This window comes from Daphnia magna, linkage group LG2 (assembly GCF_020631705.1).
Source record: "Daphnia magna isolate NIES linkage group LG2, ASM2063170v1.1, whole genome shotgun sequence".
Lineage (NCBI taxonomy): Eukaryota > Metazoa > Arthropoda > Branchiopoda > Diplostraca > Daphniidae > Daphnia > Daphnia magna.
In genome coordinates, this window is record NC_059183.1 from 5,963,463 (window position 1) to 5,983,309 (window position 19,847).

At 37.8% G+C, this 19,847-nt stretch overlaps 3 protein-coding genes and 1 pseudogene across 6 annotated transcripts; 2 read left to right on the forward strand and 2 right to left on the reverse strand.

Moving 5' to 3' along the window:
- The first annotated feature begins 289 nt into the window (after window positions 1-289).
- On the forward strand, window positions 290-1,991 carry LOC116915469 (cdc42 homolog). The gene is made up of 6 exons (XM_032920625.2): window positions 290-450; window positions 652-772; window positions 837-909; window positions 994-1,103; window positions 1,162-1,359; window positions 1,435-1,991. Exons 2-6 carry the CDS (start codon window positions 668-670, stop codon window positions 1,522-1,524), a joined length of 576 nt encoding a protein of 191 aa, XP_032776516.1. The 5' UTR covers window positions 290-450; window positions 652-667; the 3' UTR covers window positions 1,525-1,991.
- A 214-nt stretch (window positions 1,992-2,205) lies between these two features.
- LOC116915445 (alpha-tocopherol transfer protein-like) lies at window positions 2,206-4,240 on the reverse strand. 2 transcript variants are annotated; one of them, XM_032920592.2, is made up of 7 exons: window positions 4,040-4,240; window positions 3,496-3,606; window positions 3,334-3,422; window positions 3,121-3,271; window positions 2,865-3,058; window positions 2,688-2,798; window positions 2,206-2,600 (listed from the first exon to the last, which is right to left on the reverse strand). In XM_032920592.2, the coding sequence occupies exons 2-7, from the start codon at window positions 3,566-3,568 to the stop codon at window positions 2,439-2,441; spliced, it is 780 nt and encodes a 259-aa protein (XP_032776483.2). In that variant the 5' UTR covers window positions 3,569-3,606; window positions 4,040-4,240; the 3' UTR covers window positions 2,206-2,438. The 2 variants fall into 2 exon arrangements, with proteins under 2 accessions (XP_032776483.2, XP_045025244.1); XM_045169309.1 differs by having other exon boundaries at window positions 3,496-3,728.
- A 159-nt stretch (window positions 4,241-4,399) lies between these two features.
- Window positions 4,400-6,677, reverse strand: LOC116915441 (retinaldehyde-binding protein 1). Of its 3 annotated transcripts, none has more exons than XM_032920585.2 (7): window positions 6,284-6,677; window positions 5,696-5,823; window positions 5,537-5,625; window positions 5,298-5,448; window positions 5,040-5,233; window positions 4,747-4,857; window positions 4,400-4,679 (listed from the first exon to the last, which is right to left on the reverse strand). In XM_032920585.2, the coding sequence occupies exons 1-7, from the start codon at window positions 6,298-6,300 to the stop codon at window positions 4,521-4,523; spliced, it is 849 nt and encodes a 282-aa protein (XP_032776476.1). In that variant the 5' UTR covers window positions 6,301-6,677; the 3' UTR covers window positions 4,400-4,520. The 3 variants fall into 3 exon arrangements, with proteins under 3 accessions (XP_032776476.1, XP_032776477.1, XP_045025243.1); XM_032920586.2 differs by having other exon boundaries at window positions 5,696-5,791; window positions 6,284-6,666; XM_045169308.1 differs by lacking the exon at window positions 5,696-5,823 and having other exon boundaries at window positions 5,537-5,648; window positions 6,284-6,675.
- Window positions 6,678-12,093: 5,416 nt separating this feature from the next.
- LOC116915545 lies at window positions 12,094-19,759 on the forward strand (annotated as a pseudogene).
- The last annotated feature ends 88 nt before the right edge of the window (window positions 19,760-19,847 follow it).

Consider the following 19,847-nt stretch of genomic DNA (forward strand, 5'->3'; position numbering starts at 1 on the left):
CACTTGCAACATCTGAGCATGACTAAGATTCAGCCTCAGGAATTCAGGATAATCACGTTGGAAATTAAAAGGGTAAAAACATTACGCATATAGCGAGAACAAACACGAACTTTAAACCATCACGAGTACAAACCAAACGATATCTCGCAAAATAAACCATCGGCAATAATAATAATCGTGATAAGCGATTCAATTTGATAAAATTTATTTGTTCTCGGATGGTATCACACACATTTCGTTTTTTCCCATATTTTTTTTTGTCTGTGGCTTGTGCTTGCTGCTTGCGGTTGAAGCGGTGGCGTCGTGAAATATTTTCCGCCAACTGGCAACGCTGCACAGGAGACGTTCACGCCTTTATAATATTCCAAGTGTCACTTCCACAACCGCTTTTTGGGATACTTAAATACTTTTCAGCAAATTGTGCTGATACTACATTTCAATATAATTATCGTAAGTGAAGAAAGTGATTCATGGTTCTGTTCTTTTACCGGTTTCAACGGCGTTTTTGCTCTGTTTATACGTGTGTTTTCGCCCAGCGTCCTATCTATCAAAATGGCTGTCGAATAGTTTCGTTTCGACCGCTTATCTCTTGTGACTGCAAAATTTGTGTTAACATTTTTTATTTTCTTTTCTTTTTAAATATTACTTTAGAGCTTGAGAAAAGAGCATGCAGACCATTAAATGTGTTGTTGTGGGGGATGGTGCAGTGGGTAAAACTTGTCTTCTCATTTCATACACCACCAACAAGTTCCCGTCAGAATATGTTCCAACAGTAAGCTGCCTAAACATATTTTTGCATGTAACATTTGTAAAATACCTAAGAAATATTTCTTTAGGTATTCGACAATTATGCTGTTACAGTTATGATCGGAGGTGAACCTTACACCCTTGGGTTATTTGATACAGCAGGTGTGGATTTCTCATTTTTCAATCTCATATGTGATTGCTGAGAACAGTGGTCACTATTTATTATTGTATTTTTTTCTATCATAGGTCAAGAGGATTATGACAGATTAAGACCACTGAGTTATCCACAGACTGATGTGTTCTTGGTGTGTTTCTCTGTAGTCTCACCATCATCTTTTGAAAACGTCAAAGAGAAGGTTTATCTTAGCATTTGAACTTTTAGCCAACATGTTAGCTAATCCAATCTTTTTCTAGTGGGTTCCCGAAATTACACACCACTGTCAGAAAACACCTTTCTTGTTAGTTGGAACGCAGATTGATTTGCGAGACGATGCGGCGACAGTGGAAAAGTTGGCCAAAAACAAGCAGAGAGTGATCACTATTGACCAGGGAGAAAAACTAGCTCGTGAACTGAAAGCAGTCAAATATGTTGAGTGCTCAGCTCTCACTCAAGTAAATTTATAAATCTCATATTGTTATACTACAATTGTTTGCGTCATTTTGGTATGGTATTGTATTTTTTTACAGAAAGGGTTGAAGAACGTCTTCGACGAAGCCATCCTGGCAGCATTGGAACCTCCAGAGCCCATCAAAAAGAGAAGATGTAATATTCTGTGAGCATGATGGAATTCGACAGAAAACAGGCAAAACAAAATTTCCTTTTATATAAATAAGGAGAGCTAAAAAACAATTCTTAAATGACACCTTGCTACTAACCAATGGAATTATTCAAAGAGAAGATGGAAAAGCAAACTACTGATGATACGTTCTTTTTGCCAGTTCTTGCATTAACCAGTTTCAACGTGTCATTATCGTTTCGAACATTTTGTGTGTGCGTGCGCGTGATTCGCAGGCCATTTGCCGCGCTCTTCCAATCTTCTTTTCATTCATCCTCTACCTTCTCGATCTAGGAAATAACACATACCCTGTTCTGTTGCTCTCCTTCCATTCTCCTTTCTCCCTCTCTTTCTTTGTTCATATAAGAAGTAAGCATAACAAAAGAACTTTGGCCTCATCATTGTAATCCTCATCGCAAAACTTGTCTGTATGACATAGGAGAGAATATACAATAAGGTTTTCTCTTATACTTTGCAGTTGTTAACGCCAATTTTTCAAGTTTGCAGTAATTTCTTGGCGAGCAATTGCATGGTGACCCAAGTCAGAAATGATCTGTTCTTTTCCAGTCGACTTCACCTGCGTGGATAAGTTACATTAGTAAAATGAGGTTTTTTGTCCCAGCCAGTTAGTTTCCCTGTAAACCCTTTATCGGTCTGTGGCTAAATCATTCGAAGGAGAAGGTGAACTTAACTGTTATTTATTTTATTATATTTCACAGAATATGTCTAATATTAATACAATTTAGATCTAAAGATAACCGGAGATTGCAATGTATACAGCGAGGACCCTAGGTGGTGATAAATGTCACGTTTGGCTTTGCAGAAACGATGAAACCATGACAGGTAATATTGAAAGTAAAAGTATGATTTTTTCAATTCCACACATCCTTGAAGAAACTTAAATAGATTTTATTTTTAATTGAAGCATTCAAAAATATTTGCATGTTCCTTCTCAAACAACACGCGAGAAAAATTCATGGAATCCAGTGTTCCTAACCAGCCATCGTAATTGCTAGGTAGGCAAGAAGGTTTAACGTGATGATGCAATGTTTTGAAGCACGAACCATGGAAAACCAACTACAAAGGAATAAGACATTGGACACGGTAATATAAGAAAATTCGGATTCTAATTTTTATCATAATAGCTAAAAATGAAAAACTAACCCGATTGCGAATTTTGTTTGTTAGAAAGGGCCAAACCATTGCCACCAGGAATTTGACAACTTGCGGTTCGTGGATAACGTGAATACCTTTCAGACGAATAGGTAACACATCCTGAGAAGGGAAAAATACTGTTATAGATGCTGCCAAATCTTGCTGTGGTTATTTTCGGAGCAGTACCTGCACGAAATCTGCTACTTTCTTCGCGAAAGATGGTGTGACGTGTGTAAAATGGTGAAACGTAAAGCCCTTGAAATCCATGATGAGTACTACTCCATTAGACCGAGTTTCTTGCTCGGAGACCAATCTTTGAAAGCAAAATACTGCCGTGCGAAGCATGTCATCCAAACTACAAACGCGGATATCCCAGTTAACTGAGGAAAAAGAACTCGTCTAAATCAATTGTTTAGCTTATAGAAAAAATCTTCTGAATTACGCGAGTTAAATATCGCCAGGCGATGTCCATGCTGGTCCCGAAGTGGAGACAACAGAAAATGATTGGAAACTAAAACGTGTTTAACACGCTCAAGGCGCAAATCGGTAAGCAGTTCCGGATAATTCTTCATTGCTTTAAAATAATTGTTGAGCTGGAAAGAATGTGTGACTAGGTTTAGAATTCATGCAATTGCACATCAGCAATAGAATTTACCAGCTTCATAGCTCGGTGTAAGTCGCATTTGCGTGCTTGTATGAAGCACATGAGCAATTCGTCGCTTAACTGGAAGTTGATGTTGGATTCTATCAAAAATCGTCGAATCAAGTTGCTGAAACGTAGAAAAGTAACTTAAAATCATTTGAATTTACTTCTTACCTTTGATGAGCGAACGGAATTTCGTTACAAGCTCATTGCTGTTGTGTATTTTGAATTCCGTGTTGTTGCTCATTTTCGATTGTGTTTGTTGCCGATGTCCGTGTCGCAGTCCTATTTTCACGAGAATGCAGCCGCAACAAGTAAGAATAAGCAATTGCGTTGTTGAACGGCCGTTAAGAGGCGATCCCTTAACTGTCGCGGCGATAACTACAGGGCGCTTTTATAACGGCCGGCTGAAAACAAACTACGTTATTGTGCCATTTTTTCTAGGATTGAACAGGATAGAGGAAAATCTAGGTCAATACAACACGGACTTCGCGCTATCTGAAAATAAGATACTTGGCGGCTCACGTTAATATGAAGAAGATTAAGCGAAAAATGCAAACGTTATGTAGGAAACAAGTTTCGCATTACGTTGAAAACATATACTTATTATAAATTCTAACCTAACTTTCGTTTTTCTTTACAGTTTCATTTGAAAAATCTGTCTAAAACATCGTGGCTCTATCTGTAAACTTAAGAAAAATATTCAGCCTCCACTTACAGTCTTTTGGAGAACAATGATAGCCACGGGGACTGCAGTTGATGACCCTAACAATGCGACTTTTGTCGATTGAGAAGTGGTCGGGAGTGAAGTGATCTTTCCCAGTAACAGCACGACAGAGTGATACTGATCTGAGAACTCTAGCAACAAGATGACTCCAATAAATGCGATCAACCAGCACTATATATCTTACGGGAGGGTTAATATAGACCCAGTACTGTTGAGCAAGCGCTTATTTGACCTTTATATATAGTACAGTAGTACAGCACATGTTGGTGATAGAAGGAAGTAGATGAAATGTTATTTTATTTTAAAAAGATAAACTTCAGCTCTGTAAGAAATAGTACTGCCCTAGTTTAGTCCAGTTCACGCCCCGCTCGTTTTATTCATGTGCACCAGTAAAGTTTACAGTTGACGTATTCGCCCAAAAAAGGGGAAAAAAAAAATTACAAAATGGTAAGCATGTGATTCAATGAAAAGTTTAGTTCAAGTTGAACAAATTGCAAGTTTCTTCATTCGTTACAGCTTCGAAAAGTTTAAAGCAATCCAGCTGCTCCCGAAAACCGCCATAATCCTCCGGCAAATCTGCTGCATCGACATATTCGTGTAAGGAAGCCCAGCAAGATCCATGGTACAAAACCTTTAAAGAAACGAATATTGAAATTCAATACTCTGCTATGGATATAACTTTCAAATCCTGTTTTTACTCGTTTTTGGATTTTTGCTGATAGGAAAGGCCAAATAATCGACATAAGCATGTCCACGATCCAATTTTGATTTACGATGTGGATGGTTTGAAAGCTTAACGGAAAGGCTTCCTGTGATATAAACGAACATTTACTGTCCGCTGAAAGAAGTCTGAAAAAGGTTTGCCATTCTACGAGCTAGTAGGACTTGTAAGGCTTTTGACAAGGTCGGTAAGTTCGTTAATTCATTAAATTCAAAGTTCCAGTACTGAGTTTTGACGGCAAACCCCTTAAATAGGCAAAGATGTTCGTACTGTCAACAGGTCGGCGATTTTCTTTGCATAGCTGGGCGTAAAATGCCTTGCTTGATTGAGGCTTAAATTCTGGAGATCAACAATGGCAACAATTCCGTTTATCTGAGCATCGAAATTCGAAGCGAGCTGCTGGAGGCAAAAGACGTTGCAGCGAAAAATGTCATCGAGGGATAATTTGTTCGGATTCCATCGTCCTAGTTTCACATAGTAAGTCCCATTACTATTAACAACACAAAAAAGGATATAGATTTTTTTTACCTGCTCGGAAAATGAAAATGCGACGACCTAGTTTATCCTTGGATTTATAAACAATCTGTAGCTGTTCTTTCAGTTGAGGGCGCAATTTTGATACTGACAAGTTAGCCAATAACTCAGGATAGTTCTTCACCATTTTCAAATAATTCTTGAGCTATCATTCAACAAAATTTAGTGACATACAGTATAGATTTAATTTAAGGGTTTATTTATTTTAAAAAATTCAATGTTTTAATATTCACCGATTTGAAGGCTCGCTCTACGTTGAATTTTCGCGCCCGTAGGAAACATAGCAAGAGTTCTTCCCTTATCGGGTGTTCCAAAGTCGATTCTGTCAGTTCATAACATCCTTGTCTAGTTAGACAAAACCGGATTGAATTTTAAAAAGAATATTTTTATACCATCGATAAGTGCACGAAGGCGCTTCAATCCGTGTACTTCGTCGATCAAAATTCGCTCTCTTGATATAAGCAGAGACATCACAAAGTAGCCTAGTTCTGTCCAGATGTAAGAAAAACGAGATGAAATCATTTAATCCAAAAAAAGATAACGACGTTATTTTATTGAAGAAACGAGCAGTTTGTGACACAAATCAAACGCGTGAGGTTCAAAAGAGGTTATAGAAGAGGGATGTTGACGGGATGATAGAACGAACAACGATACCAGGAAAGCCATTGCCTCGATTTTAACTCTTGTTCTTGTTTTGTGTTTGGCAACATTTTTTTTTTTTTTAACAACTGCCTTCCTACGCATTCAATCTTCCTTCAAATTTAGGTTACTTGACGCAAATACTGTAAAATGTATCGGACTGTGGATTGAGTTTCAAAGTTGAAAGCCATGATTTTCCCAGCGAAACAAAAACAAAACAATACAAGAAGAGGGCGATTTCAAAGTCCAATACGTAGCACGTGAACTAAGCATGAATGATAGACATCGTTTCTGTCATTCAAATATGGACATGCACTCGAACATCTAGTGCTAAAACTTACTTGAAAAAATGTCTCATAAAATTTGCTACGTGGACTTGGCCAGCCGGATCTGAGTTGTCAACTGTGTTCAACCACAAGAACGTGCGAACTACTAATAGCTTCGTCTTCTGCCACTTGTTTGACGCCCTTGAAAAGGCTTTCAGATGCCCTGTGTTGTGTAGCCTTGAAGCGTCTTCCTTGGTCGCGTGGATACACACGGAAGAACAAGAACCGCCTCTTTTGAGCTTCTCATTTCGTCGCCATCATAATAAAGTTTTCTGCTAATCTGTTCAGATTCGAATTCGACTCATTTCACAGCACGTCGCTCTTTCTAAGTCCTTGGAGAAGTTCGCTTTTTTATCGAACACATAAGGGAATTGAAGCCTTCTCTTGAAAAGTGGGAATACACTGTGACAGGCCAGGATTTTAAATTTTACATGATATACATAATAACATGTTTTTTTTTCGCCAAAAATTTTCATGTAAATAAATTTTTAATGCAAGGATATTATCGCATCGAAGTGGGGATGAATAATTCCTTTAGAGGACTCAGCGATTCACTGGTATCATTTATTATTTTACTTTCGTTGTTCAATACCATAAAAGGCATGGACGTATTGTAAATTTGTAACGTTATCGAGAGGCATTTTATGTTAACGTCTCCTAGGTTATTTTTGTTTCGCATCGAGCGAATCTTTTAAACGAACCGGAGCGTTTCATATTACCACAAACTGAGACTGTCACGTCGCAGTTAGACAAAAAAGTCTAGTGTTCGGGCAGACAGGCGCTGTGAAAATAGCGATGTTCGCGTCGTGTAGTCTAATCAAAATCAGATGGTCAATGCAGCTTGCGACTCGCGTGAGCAATTGCGTAATCACGACGACTTTGACACTTGGTATTTAGTAGCCCTGAAATTTTTGCTTACGTAGAATCTCTTTTGATGTGTATCGATACCAGTTGGTGTGTTCACAATGAAAGACGAAATAGCTCATTAACCGGTGTCGCCGCCGAACGCCTTTACGGAGGGTTATTATCGTTTGTCAACGGCTATTGCATTATTACTCAATTGCTGTCTTTCATCACGACTGGTTAATGATTACAAAATCTAGGTCTAGTTATACGAAAATGATGAAACTATAAGCGTGCTCGGAAACAATTCAACCCCGCTGTTTAACAGCTGTACACACTTTTTTGAAATAAAAAAGATAATTTTTTTACAACCGTATGAAGAGAAAACACTGTAGCTCTGGACCCTGTCCACCAAAAGTATCAGTGGGTATACAGTTAGTGCTTAGAGTTCATCTACACATGATACATCAATATTTTATCATCACTTCACTAGAAAACATTATTTTCCAGATAGGGATTCATTGTATATGACAGATACATACACCGTAGATTCCATTTTCACGATATTTTTACCAGTAGATGGCGATGATATCGAATCCAGATTTCAAGTTGCCAGCAGATTTTTAGCAACGCCTGAGACAAATTTCTATAAGCAACTCAGTGCGTCCACAAGTGGCTATTTTTGGCCATTTTGGCTATTTTCAGTATGTCTGGCCATGTGGCCATGGCCTGGCCATTTTCAAGATTTTGCTAAAATTTTTGCAAATACTTAAGATTATTTAAAAGAACAAAAAATACCCTTTTCGTATTATTTAGTTTCATCTTTTTCAAGCGTTTGGGTTTGGCAATGTCGCGACTCGCTACAATATATTGTAAAGTAAAGTGGAGCACTGCTCCAACCAACCGCTTTCAACCAAGAATTTGAACGGTCTTTCCACTCAATCGATTATTTTTTTCTTTCAGTGCGGAACTTTTACGCAAAAGCCGTTTATGAGTTCAAAACTCGTTTCAATTTTGAAGATGATGTACAGGTATATAAAATCCTCCCAATGATAAAACCAAAGAATACGCGCAAACTATCTCCTCAATCTCTCTCGTGTCTTTTTATGCGATACCCTCTATTACGCGATCATGTCAATGAAGATGACGCTGACAACGAGTGGAGAGCGCATGTTAATTTGTCTTGCCATTATTTCAATATTTCGGAGGATTTTGAGTTCCATAACATGGACGCAGAATTTTAGTGGAACCGAGTGTTTGCTTCTAAGTCACCTTCAGGAGAAATACGATTACCCAATCTTAAAGTATGCATATCCCTCCTCCTCACTTTGCTGTTTAGTAACGCAGCCGCTGAAAGATTTTTCAGCCATATGAAAGACACCAAACCTCCTAAGAAAAACGGCCTTCACGACAAATCGGTCGATGCTGTAATGAAGGGAAATATTTGGTTAAAAAGTAATAGGGCAAATGCTGGTAGTGTTACAATTCCTGATTCGCTGTTACAACTTTCTAAAACAGTGAAAACCAATGCTGCCATTGTAAGTTCTGATTCTGATTAGCAAGCAATATCTCACGCTTTGAATCCTGTGATCGTAGTTTATTGTTTTGCTTGATTGTTTGTTCCTGTATTTTTACAAATGTAAACTTGGAAATAATGTCTAACAGTTTCAAAAAAAAACTTGTTTTTAATAAAGAAAGTCTGCAATGAGTGATTTCGATTTTTTATGTATATAATTTTGGCTAAATTTTTGGCTATTTTGAAAATTATATTTGGCTATAATTGGCCATATCTGGCAACGTAGAAGGCCAGATGAAAAAAATCGGAGTGGAAGCACTGAAGCAACAGGTCGATCGTGGGTGAGAATTTCGTCGTACATCGTAAATCTTAATTTATCTTATTCATCCTACGTCGTAATTTATCTTAATTTAGTAGATTAAAACTACGTGTTTAGGGCGTAATATGATTAAAGATCTTAGGGTTACGTGTATTTATTGCAAAGTAAGATTAACGCGAAAGAAATCTCGGTAAAAGTCTATTTTACCCGACCAAATTTACTTAACTAAAATAACTTAACTTAACTATACTTAAGTAACTAAACGGGACCAAGCCCGAGCTATGCGAGGCAAAATAGGGGTTTTGGGTGGGTAAAGTAATGTAATAGTAAAGTAATAAAGTAAACTAGTAACCTAAAATAACTTAACTTAACTATACTTAAGTAACTAAGCGGGACCAAGCCCGAGCTATGCGAGGCAAAATAGGGGTTTTGGGTGGGAAAAGTAATGTAATAGTAAAGTAATAAAGTAAAATAGTAAAGTAAAGTAAAGTAATAAAGTAATATAGTAAAGTAAAGTAAAGTAATAAAGTAAAATAGTAAAGTAAAGTAAAGTAATAAAGTAAAATAGTAAAGTAAAGTAAAATAATTAAGTTAAACACTCCAAATATTAAGTAAAATAGTAAAGTAAAGTAAAATAATTAAGTTAAACACTCTAAATATTAAGTAAAATTAACACATTTAAGTTAAGTAAAAAGTAACATTTCTGCTAATCAGTAAGGTAAAGTAAATCTATTAAGTTACTAATAACTTTATAAAGTAATGTATAATTAAGTTAAGTAATTAAATTAGTCAAATAAATAATAAATAAAAAAAATTACTCTAATACCACTACTCTATTACCAAAATATTAACAACGAACACTTACCTTAAAAAAAAGTTATCCAATACACAGATGTATACACTACAAACTTTAAAAAATGAATGAAATACAAAGAATACAATATGTCGTCTGCTATATGAAATTATTCGTTGTTGCATGTTATATTTTAAAATCTATATATATAAAATTTACACACAATAACTTCATTTTCAAATACTAAATTATAACTAAATTTATTTAAATAAATAACAAGCAAATAAATTCAATTAAGAATAATTCATAAAAACTAGCAATTACATAATTATACATATAAAGTCACAACACTGGAAAAACTATCTACTACTGTCATCTGATACAGATTCAAAAATTCAAAAATACAAATACAACTACAGACATGTAATCTACATTATTAATATTCTATTTTCTTTTCTAGGTGTTAGATACCTTTCAAGTATTGGTGGCTACTCAATTAGCTATGATGAGTTAACAGAATCTATGGCACTTCCCTAGCAAGACAAGTTTTCTCTAATCCAATAACGATTAAAAAAGTGCCATAGACGCACTTCCCTAGCAAGACAAGTTTTCTCTAATCCAATAACGATTAATACAGGGTTGTAGATCTTTTTACGCTGATCATTTTTAATATAGGTTTTAGGGTGTGCAAATGAGCGGGAGTGTCCGTAAAACGCGTACAAAGTTTCAAGTTTTACGGAACTGACGCGCTGCCCAAGCCGGCCAGAAGAAGGGTCGGAAGGGGGGGGATTGCGCGTACCCATGGGAGAGGGGAGAGTGAAGGGGGGTTTACCTGAGCCACATCATACGGCCCCATGTTTTCCCTTTGCCTCGCATATTAACGGTGGTGTAATGGTTAGCCGGTTAGCTGGTGATGCGAAAGGTCCGAGGTTCGAATCTCGATCAAGTCGGTTAGGAAATCTTAGTTTTTTGAAAAATTGAAATTGTTAAAAATATTCCGTAGTTGATGGAAGTTGAAGATCGGTGGTAAATCTTCACGACCGCGACAAGATCGTGATGACTGTGGAGAGGACAAGGGGAGATAGAGATAGAAACGACCCAGAGCTTCCATATGAGTATAATGTCACATTTTTAAAATGTACCGAACAGAAAGAAAGCTTTCGGATTCACTCGGCATCCCAAAAGGAGATCATTGTTCCATCTTTTCAGCTTATGATTTGCTCGGCGAAAAACAGAAGAAGGATTATAGTTGGACTTAGACTCTGTAAGTCCAGTCATAATCCGCGTAATCCATGATGTCATCAAGTTATAATCTTAAGGTATTTAACATAACACCCCTTTCACACTCCCCTCTCCCCCGGGAGCTTTTGGCACACGCAGTCCCCCGTCCCCTTAACAGTGAGTCATCAACAAAGAAGTTGAGGTACACTTTTACAATGTGACAATATACTCATTTTGTAGCTTAGGTTCATCTGTGTCTACAAGAGTATAGTATAACTCAACTCAAGTATAGTATAGTATAGTATAGTATAGTATAGTATAGTATAGTATAGTATAGTATAGTATAGTATAGTAGTATAGTACAGTACAGTATAGTATAGTATAGTATAGTATAGTATAGTATAGTATAGTATAGTATAGTAAAGAATACTTTTTAAAATGTCGTAATACTACTAAAGTAAATACTAGAATCACTTTATCAACTTAATAACCAATTGAATAAACAGAATACTAAACATATAATAACAAATTTACATCCAACAACTAGATTTGAACCTAGATCCTTTTTCTTAACAATCCAATGCTATACCACTGAGCTAGCAGAGTAATGGTTACTTACAAATATTTTGCAATATATATACACGTATTTAATCTATATTACCAATTAATGACGGCAACATTGGATTCCAACAGTTGGCAACATTGGAATTTACGCAGAACATTTATTCAGTTTACAAGTAGATACAGATCAGTTCAGTATACTTGCTTCTCTGAATTTAGTAAAAGTAAAGTAACAATAAAGTAAATTTGGTCGGGTAAAATAGACTTTATCCGAAATCTCACGTTATAACCGTAACCTCACTTTCGTTTTTATATGCCATTGCCTGATGTGGCGTCACATAGACAAAATCAAAACGTTTATCAGTTCGCATTTTTAGGCATAGTATATTTTTAGGCATAATAGCGCGCGTTTTATTGCTAGAAAATTCCCTGCCCTTTTGAATTGGACTGGCCAAATAATGTGATTGGGGAAAAGTGAAGTGCTTTGTGGTAATGGTAAAGGCTTCCAATAGTAATATGTGGCATAAACTAATTACAAATTTATTTTTATACTTATTTGTTTTTTTTTCCCTTCATAGTTGATTCCATGTGCTTTAGCTATGTGTAAAGTCTATTACTTGAAAAAAGCACAGCTACCATGTCCTTCCTAGCTCGCTACCCAAACTCTCTTGTCTAACAACTCAAAATCAGTAAGTAGTTTGACCATTTATTAGATTTTGTAACTGGATTTAAAATTTTTTTCAAATTTTGACAGGTCCAATGTGGCAGTGTGTTCAGTGGGTTGCTAGCAGTTGAACGTCATGGAATAAGATGCATCTAACCATTTGAAAGGTGAATCTGTAATGCATAGACAAGTTTGATAATTATGCAATAATTGGTGTTGATAGTATCTTAAGCTGTGTACCCTACGGTAAATCATGCAATATTTTGCTCAAACTTGTAAAAATGAGTTTTATTCTAATAGCTTAAATAACTTGTTTTTAAATCTGCTTTAGCTTTTAACTTTCCTTTAAATTGAATGGTAGACAATTTCTAATTCATTGTAACTCGGTTAATGTGTTGAAATGTGAAAGACTTTTTCATTTCATGCTGTGTTGCATCAGTTTTATTTGTCTTGTGAAGACAAACTTCGTAACGGAAAAACTGTTATGGTCTAAAGAAATCTTTATAGTTCCGACACTTTTCTACTGATGAAACATCCAGTCATTTTTAAGTTATTTTGTAAAAGCGTGGGCGTGTCGTTTTGTTGTCGTAAGTCCTACAAACAGTACTGGTTTCGGATCTTTGATTGTTATTTAACCAAAGGCGTTTTCATGAAAAAAAACCAGTAATGGATTTTTTCCATTATAGAAAAGAATTATTACATTTATAAGACCGGGGAGGATAGGAACATCAGTGGTTCGGTGGAGGTTGCTTCCTTAATCACAGAATACAACAATATACGTTGAAAAGTTATCCGCATCTTCGATAAGCAAACGGTCTGCAGATTACAGTCCAATTTCACATAATTGAATTCTAATCATTTTAACATTAATTTCAGAACAATTTTATTCAGCAGTCCCAGGTAAATTGATGTTAGACAGGGCGTACCACATCTAGGTACGCTTGGTCTGGGATCTTTGTTGGCAAAGTTCTACCACTTCGTTGAACAAAATTCAACTCGATATGTACGTGTAACCTTTTTTTCCTTATTGAATCAGTTATTATTGTTATTCAAATAATTACAGGTGTGTCTGATGTTGATAATCTTCTAGAATCGCTTAAACTTTCATTCGACCGATCCGGTTACGACGTTCACCCAGCAACAGATTGACTTACATTAAATAGCCTTAGTCCATCAACAGTTCGAACAAAACTTGTTGGTAATGAAAGCCTTCTTACTCCAAAAAACCTAATTTTAATTTGACTCTCATTCAGGAAAACCAATTGCACGTCTCCATTTAATGTGACGGACGGGCAGTCGGCAATGCCCAATCAACACCATTCGCAAATAAATATTCGTAAGACGCAGTTGCGTTGTTTGGTAAGCAATGGACGTCCTCCCGCTGATGCGACAATCCATCACTTCGGTCCAACTACTGTGAGTTACCAGATCCTCCTGGAACAGGCGGGTGGTTAGACCAAACGAGCCATTGATTCCAACCAACGAGATCTAAACCAAAACACGTGTGTATGAACATACTGAACCATTCACTGACGTGAGTATTTATGACAACTTAGTTATTGATGTCTTGTCCGCTCTTAGCTCAACAGCAACAGTTTAACATCGCAATTTCAGCTGTTGCCTCGGCGGATGTCTAGTATGGGGCTCAAAGATTTTCTCCGGACGATGCCGCCGAAGGACACGACTGGCTCGTTGGCGAACGCAGCTACTGTGGAAGCATTTTCTCAAATCGCCAAAGTTATTGCCTACATCGTGACTTTCTGCATTTTTCTAACGGGAGCCGTTATTGCCAAAGGAACTCTTCTCTTCATGACGTCGCAAATTAAAATAACGGATAAGAACCGAGACGTTCGACATCCTTACTGCAGCACCCGTATGATTTGCTGTTTTGATATCAAATGAGCTGGGACAGGTAGATAAATCTATGCAATTCTTTCGCATAGGCGCAGGAAGAGAAATTGAAGCATCCGTCAGCATGGAAGAGCGTGTTGGTTGGGTGTGGGCCATCTTCTTTTGTTTTGTCGTGCCCGAATTCTTCATGTGGTTCCGTTCCACTCGTATTTGTCTCTTCCGCACGTGGAAGAGACCAACCACACGGGAATTCTTTATCATCCAGGTAGACGTCCTCTACGCACTGCTACTTACCTAGCCTTTGCACTCACCGGCACGTGAGTGCAAAGGAAACAAACAACGATTGATATTGAACTCTCATGTCGTTCGTAGCTTAGCTCAATTCCAAGTAAATAACTTCCCTTAAACTTTATCAAATATCCCTTAGAACTCGTATGTTTATACTAATCATTAATCTATGTCTTAACGCTAGAGGTGTCTGGTAGCATAGGTAGGTATTATACCATCACTGGTATGATACTAACCCTTTCATTGCTATTCGTCACCCAGTACAGGGTATCCCGTCTCTCGGCTTGTACGGTTTTTTACGTGCAGCCCTGCACTCATGGTGGTAGGAAATTCCGGTGCTTCTTGACTTCAATAGGTTACATTTGCGTAACTACTAAAGCTCCGCATCCAAAGGATCTGTGACTTAGTTTAGGTGGATGAAATTCATCACCACTAGGGCAGATTTCTTCTGTTAGGAGAATCAACAAGCTGATACTATCAATTTGATGATCCATCCTAAAGAAGCCTAGTCTATAGGCCATCAGATGATTTGAACGAGCTTTACTATTCATCAAGACGGTTATGGAAGAAATGTAAATCCGGTTAGGTTCTCAATGCTCAATCTCAGCGCACAGAGAGGCCCTTTTACTTGTTTCTCCACCGTTTGCAGGCATATCGTGATGATTTCACATCTCAATATTGCCCCAGCACCGTAGTAATCCTTACCGAATCTTATTCTATTTTCTCTACAGGAAGCACTACCACTTAAACTATTACATCGAACTTAGGACTTGAAATTTTCTTATGGTTAAATAGGATTCAAACCTAATTCCTTTTTTTTTTCTGCTATTCTCTTCGGCAATCCCTTTGCTGTATGCGGAGGCGAAAGAGCCAAACGCGGACATCTACCCGTCCTTTCGTCGTACAGGCGGACCTAGAATAACACAACCCCCGAGTTCACACTTACGGCGAGGGAGAAAAATGATGGTCGATCAGAAAATTATTTTCTTCGTAAAATTTTTCGTATTCGCTTTTTTACGTATCCTTTATTGCGTCGACTTAAAACCAGCGGAGCCTCCTTTGCTTTTCGCCAACTTCCCTTCTTCATAGAAGTAGGTCCGGGACACCTACTTCTACATTAAGGGAAAACACGCGCTGATATTCCAATAATGTTCTCGGGGACGGTCACGGCGTAGTCCGTCCTTACTATGGATTTTGCGTTGTGGTTCGTGCATAACGATAAAAAACTTGCAGATTTCGCCACTAGGGGGATACAATTATTACGCTTGTTGCCTAAGGTTCAGTACTTGTGTTCACCACTATTTTCCCTAGGTATGGCGTATGGGTGGCCTTACGAAGGGAAACTAACATCACAGTAGTTTTTAAAAATATTCTGCGTCTCCTTCGTCAAACTACTTGAAGATTGAAGATTGATCGAATTATCGAATAGAACTTTTGATGCGTCAGATGGGCAAGAAAGGGCTTTAGATTGCTTCATAGCCCGTATTACTATCCTTTTAGTTGTCGTGGCATTCGTTGAGTCGTCTCCTACTGGTTTGCTACTTTTACGGACTGCGACATAATTGTTACGCCTTTTGCCTAAGGTTCAGTACTTGTGTTCACCACTATTTTCCCTAGGTATGGGTGGCCATACGAAGGGAAACTAACATCACAGTAGTTTTTAAAAATATTCAGCGTCTCCTTCGTCATACTACAGAATATCGCCTTCTTTCCTAGCATAATTTGCAACATGAGGATATTCCGCCTGGTCAACCCTCGTAATTTTATCGTCGGATTTCTGGTAGGTGCTTCGCTGTCAAGAAGTCAGCATGTTGCTAATCTCACATGCTTTTTTCTGTTTTGATAGATACTTTTCAAATTGTTTAGCCATGGAGAATGTGGAGCTGTTCAGCTCACAGCTGATAATTTTGACAGTATAATTGGTAAAGCACAGTTCAATAACATGACAGGTTCAATAGCTAACATGTTTCCATTTATTTTTGTTTTATAGCCAATAAAGAGCTGGTGCTGATAAACTTTTATGCAGACTGGTGTCGATTTAGTAATATGTTGGCTCCAATTTTTGATGAAGCTGCTGACAAAGTAACAGCTGAGTTTCCAAGCTCAAGAGTGGTCCTAGGAAAAGTTGACTGTGACAAAGAAAGTAAGAAAGCTTAAGACATCCCTAATCTTGCAGATGTTTGAAACCAATGACATGTTTGCATTTGCAGCTGCCATTGGTTCACGATTTCATATTTCAGAGTACCCAACCCTGAAAGCTGTGAGAAATGGCCAGCTGTTTAAGAAGGAGTAGCGGGGGCAGAGATCAGCTGAAGCGTTTTCAAATTTTGTTCGTGAGCAACTGATTGATCCTGTGAAAGAGTTTAAGCAACTGTCAGAAGTCCAACTCCATCAATTGGATGTCAAGAAACGACACGTTCTTGGGTACTTCGAAACGCGGGATTTACCAGAATAAAAACTTTCTGAAATTGGCTGCTGTGCTGAAGGACGACTGTATTTTCCATGCCGGTTTTGGCGACGTAACACGAGCCATGCATCCCCCAGATCAATCAATTGTTGCCTTCAGGCCAGCCAAAGCACGTTCAAATGAAGTGGATGAGTCATTCACAGGCGATCTGAAGAGTTACGATGAGTTCAGGCAAGTGTGTGCCATTAGTACGAGAAATTACTTTCGAAAATGCCGTAGAGCTAACGGAGGAAGGCCTGCCGTTTCTCATTCTCTTCTACAACCCAGATGACAATCAAAGCATTAAGAAGTATAATGAAATTATTAACCGCGAATTGTTGGACGAGAAACGTAAGTTTTATTGTCAACAAATTATTAGGATCTAAAATCAACTTTTTTCATAATCTCTTGTTAGAGAACATCAACTTTTTGACGGCCGACGGGGTGACATTTGCTCATCTACTCCAACACCTAGGTAAGAGTAAAAAAGACCTTCCACTTATCGCAATCGACAGCTTTAGGCATATGTATCTCTTTCCCAAATTTGAAGCAATACCAAAATTACCTGTGAAATCTACCAAGTACCCAAATAGAAGCTCTCATCTTTCTAACGATATCAGAAGGAGCGAAAAAGTTATTAATATTACTACTATCAATTTCCATAGTAAAATGATGGCCTCTCAGGGAGATAGGAAGAAATCCGGTTTAATTTTTAGTTATTCGTAAATATGTTAGGAAAGTGAATGAATTGAAGCGTCATTTCATTCCTGATTTTTTGGGACTAAAAGATTTAAGATAGGACCAACTGGGAACTTTTAATTATTTTTAGAAAAACCTGTCTTTTTGAAAATTGCGCCTTTCGCAACATTGCCTTGGTCGTCCTTAGTTCACACCAACTCAGGCTCGATCTGCGGGTAATTTGAGATACTTTTCTGGACCGTTCAGAATCTGAGGATTAGCCAAAATTTGATACGAGATTAATTGATAGGTCATTCTGTCACATCTCTAATTCTACGGTTTATAATTCTTGTTCTATGAAAGAGTTCTTTTTACAGACAGTGGCTTCTCATTTCTTCTTCACACCAGCGATCAGATTTGATGTTTCGAATTGTTTTAGGTTGTTAAAGCAAGTTTGACTTTCTACGATGCTTCCACCAACGTGCATGGTCGCCAAACTTTGTCGTTGTGTCGGACTGCTAATCCGGAAGAAAAACGTCGAATTATTGGCGATACGTTTGTCAAAGTTGCAGATAGAACTGCTAACGATTTAAATCTCACTTGGGATAATCCATTTCTCGGACAAGAAGTCAACCTTCTGTTTTTTTGTTGTTTTTTTTTTTTTTCATGTATTATATTGCCTAATATTCAATGTCATCATATATGAAAATATTACAGGTACTTTGAGACTCGCTATAATTGAGCACGCTTCGCATAGGGCTTCTACACGCGCTGATGCCATAAAGACTCATCATAACGATTCCGAAATGGTTCGTCAGCTGCGCCTTCACGGCCGTGTAGTAGAACATTTTAAAGGTAATTGCTTTTAGGTGTTTCCTGCGTTATGGCATTCCAGTAAGATCTTTACTCTTTTCGCAATTTTTCCCAACAGACTTCCATAAAGATGAAGTAAGAACCTTAGGTCGTGAGCTGGGTCTGCCCGTAGAATTACTGGAACGTCACCCGTTTCCTGGTCCCGGTTTGTCGATTCGAATCATTTACGTCGAAAAACTGTTCATGGAAGCTGATTTCGGTGAGACGTAAGTGTTTGATGGTCGATTATGCTAACATGGCAGCAAAGGAATTATGCTAACATGCCTTGCTCAATCGGATTGAAATCGTGACGTCGGAAGAAGATCCTGTTCTTCTGGAAGAACTGTCCAGTAGCAACCAGTGTGTTGCTACGTTACTGCCTATTCGCATTGTCGGTGTTCAGGTATAAGAGCTTCGTAATTTAGACGTTTTGTTAGCGGAATTTTATATAGATTGTTCTCTTCCTTGCAGGGAGATTACCGAACTTATAGCTATTGCGTAGCACTGAGCTCTGATAAGACACAACCAAACTGGAATGATCTAGCCACCTACGCCCGGTTAATACAGCGTGTGTGCCATAATGTCAACCGCGTTTGCTACATATTTGGAAAGGCTGTGCGTGAATCGGTTACGGACGTTACACCTACCTACTTAATGAGTAACATTTTGGCGACTTTGAGAGAAGCGGATTATTTGGCAAATAAAATATTACGGGATTCGGAATAAGAAGAAAGAAAAAGGAGCTAGCCCAGATGCCAATCGTCTTGATCGCTCTTTCCTTTGATCGCGATTCTAGTCAACGCATTCCATCTGCAAGCGATCAGTCATTTTTTGACCATTCCTTTCACATGATTTTATGATAGGACTTCCTGCAATTCCTGATACTCATCAGCCCCAAGAGGTACATTTTAAAAACCGATCTTGGTGTAAACATGGATACCGCTTATTAGGTTGTAGATGGTTGAAGTCGTCTTAGTTGTTCCAGGAATTTTCAGGGTTTTGTATGACCTGACGTCAAAACCACCCGGGACAACGGAGTGGGAATGATTTGATTTACGAACATTGCTTGGGCAAATTATCTCCACACTCTTTTTTAGGACACAGATACGGAGTTGTATCATCAGATTTAGATGGGAAATATATTGAACAGTGGATTCAGTATAGACTTTTGAATTGAAAAATCTATCAGCTTTGTCGTCTCGTGAAAATCTCTTAAACCCGCTTTTTAAGCGGAGTTCACGTGATGACTTGTTGACTATTCCTTAAATATTCATGCACACTTAGTGGAAATAATGGGTGCATTTGTTTTTCGTCGAATAAATTAAACATTGTTAATGTGCAGCTAGGTGGATTGTTGTTTCTTTCCCTTGTAGAACTACCCTTTTTCGGCCAATTGTTAATCCTTTTGGAACGTCATTTGGATCCCCATTTGGAACGTTCGGATGTCGCCCAAAAATAAGCGGAAGGCCATTCGAGGCTTTATGCCATTTCCTGGAATTGAACATTCAGAAAATGTGGTATTCGCAAATGGTTAAGATCTATTAAGA

Bases quoted from the DNA above. Each gene is read 5' to 3' on its own strand.
- LOC116915469 (XM_032920625.2), top strand. From the start codon at position 668: ATGCAGACCATTAAATGTGTTGTTGTGGGGGATGGTGCAGTGGGTAAA. The intron at 773-836 runs GTAAGCTGCCTA...ATATTTCTTTAG, and splicing joins CGTCAGAATATGTTCCAACA to GTATTCGACAATTATGCTGT. The intron at 1,104-1,161 runs GTTTATCTTAGC...ATCTTTTTCTAG, and splicing joins TTGAAAACGTCAAAGAGAAG to TGGGTTCCCGAAATTACACA.
- LOC116915445 (XM_032920592.2), bottom strand. From the start codon at position 3,568: ATGAGCAACAACACGGAATTCAAAATACACAACAGCAATGAGCTTGTA. The intron at 2,799-2,864 runs GTACTGCTCCGA...TTCCCTTCTCAG, and splicing joins AAGTAGCAGATTTCGTGCAG to GATGTGTTACCTATTCGTCT. The intron at 2,601-2,687 runs GTTAGTTTTTCA...ATTCCTTTGTAG, and splicing joins CAAACAAAATTCGCAATCGG to TTGGTTTTCCATGGTTCGTG.
- LOC116915441 (XM_032920585.2), bottom strand. The intron at 5,626-5,695 runs GTATAAAAATAT...ATGAACTGACAG, and splicing joins CCTTCGTGCACTTATCGATG to AATCGACTTTGGAACACCCG. The intron at 4,680-4,746 runs GTAAAAACAGGA...GTTTCTTTAAAG, and splicing joins CAGCAAAAATCCAAAAACGA to GTTTTGTACCATGGATCTTG.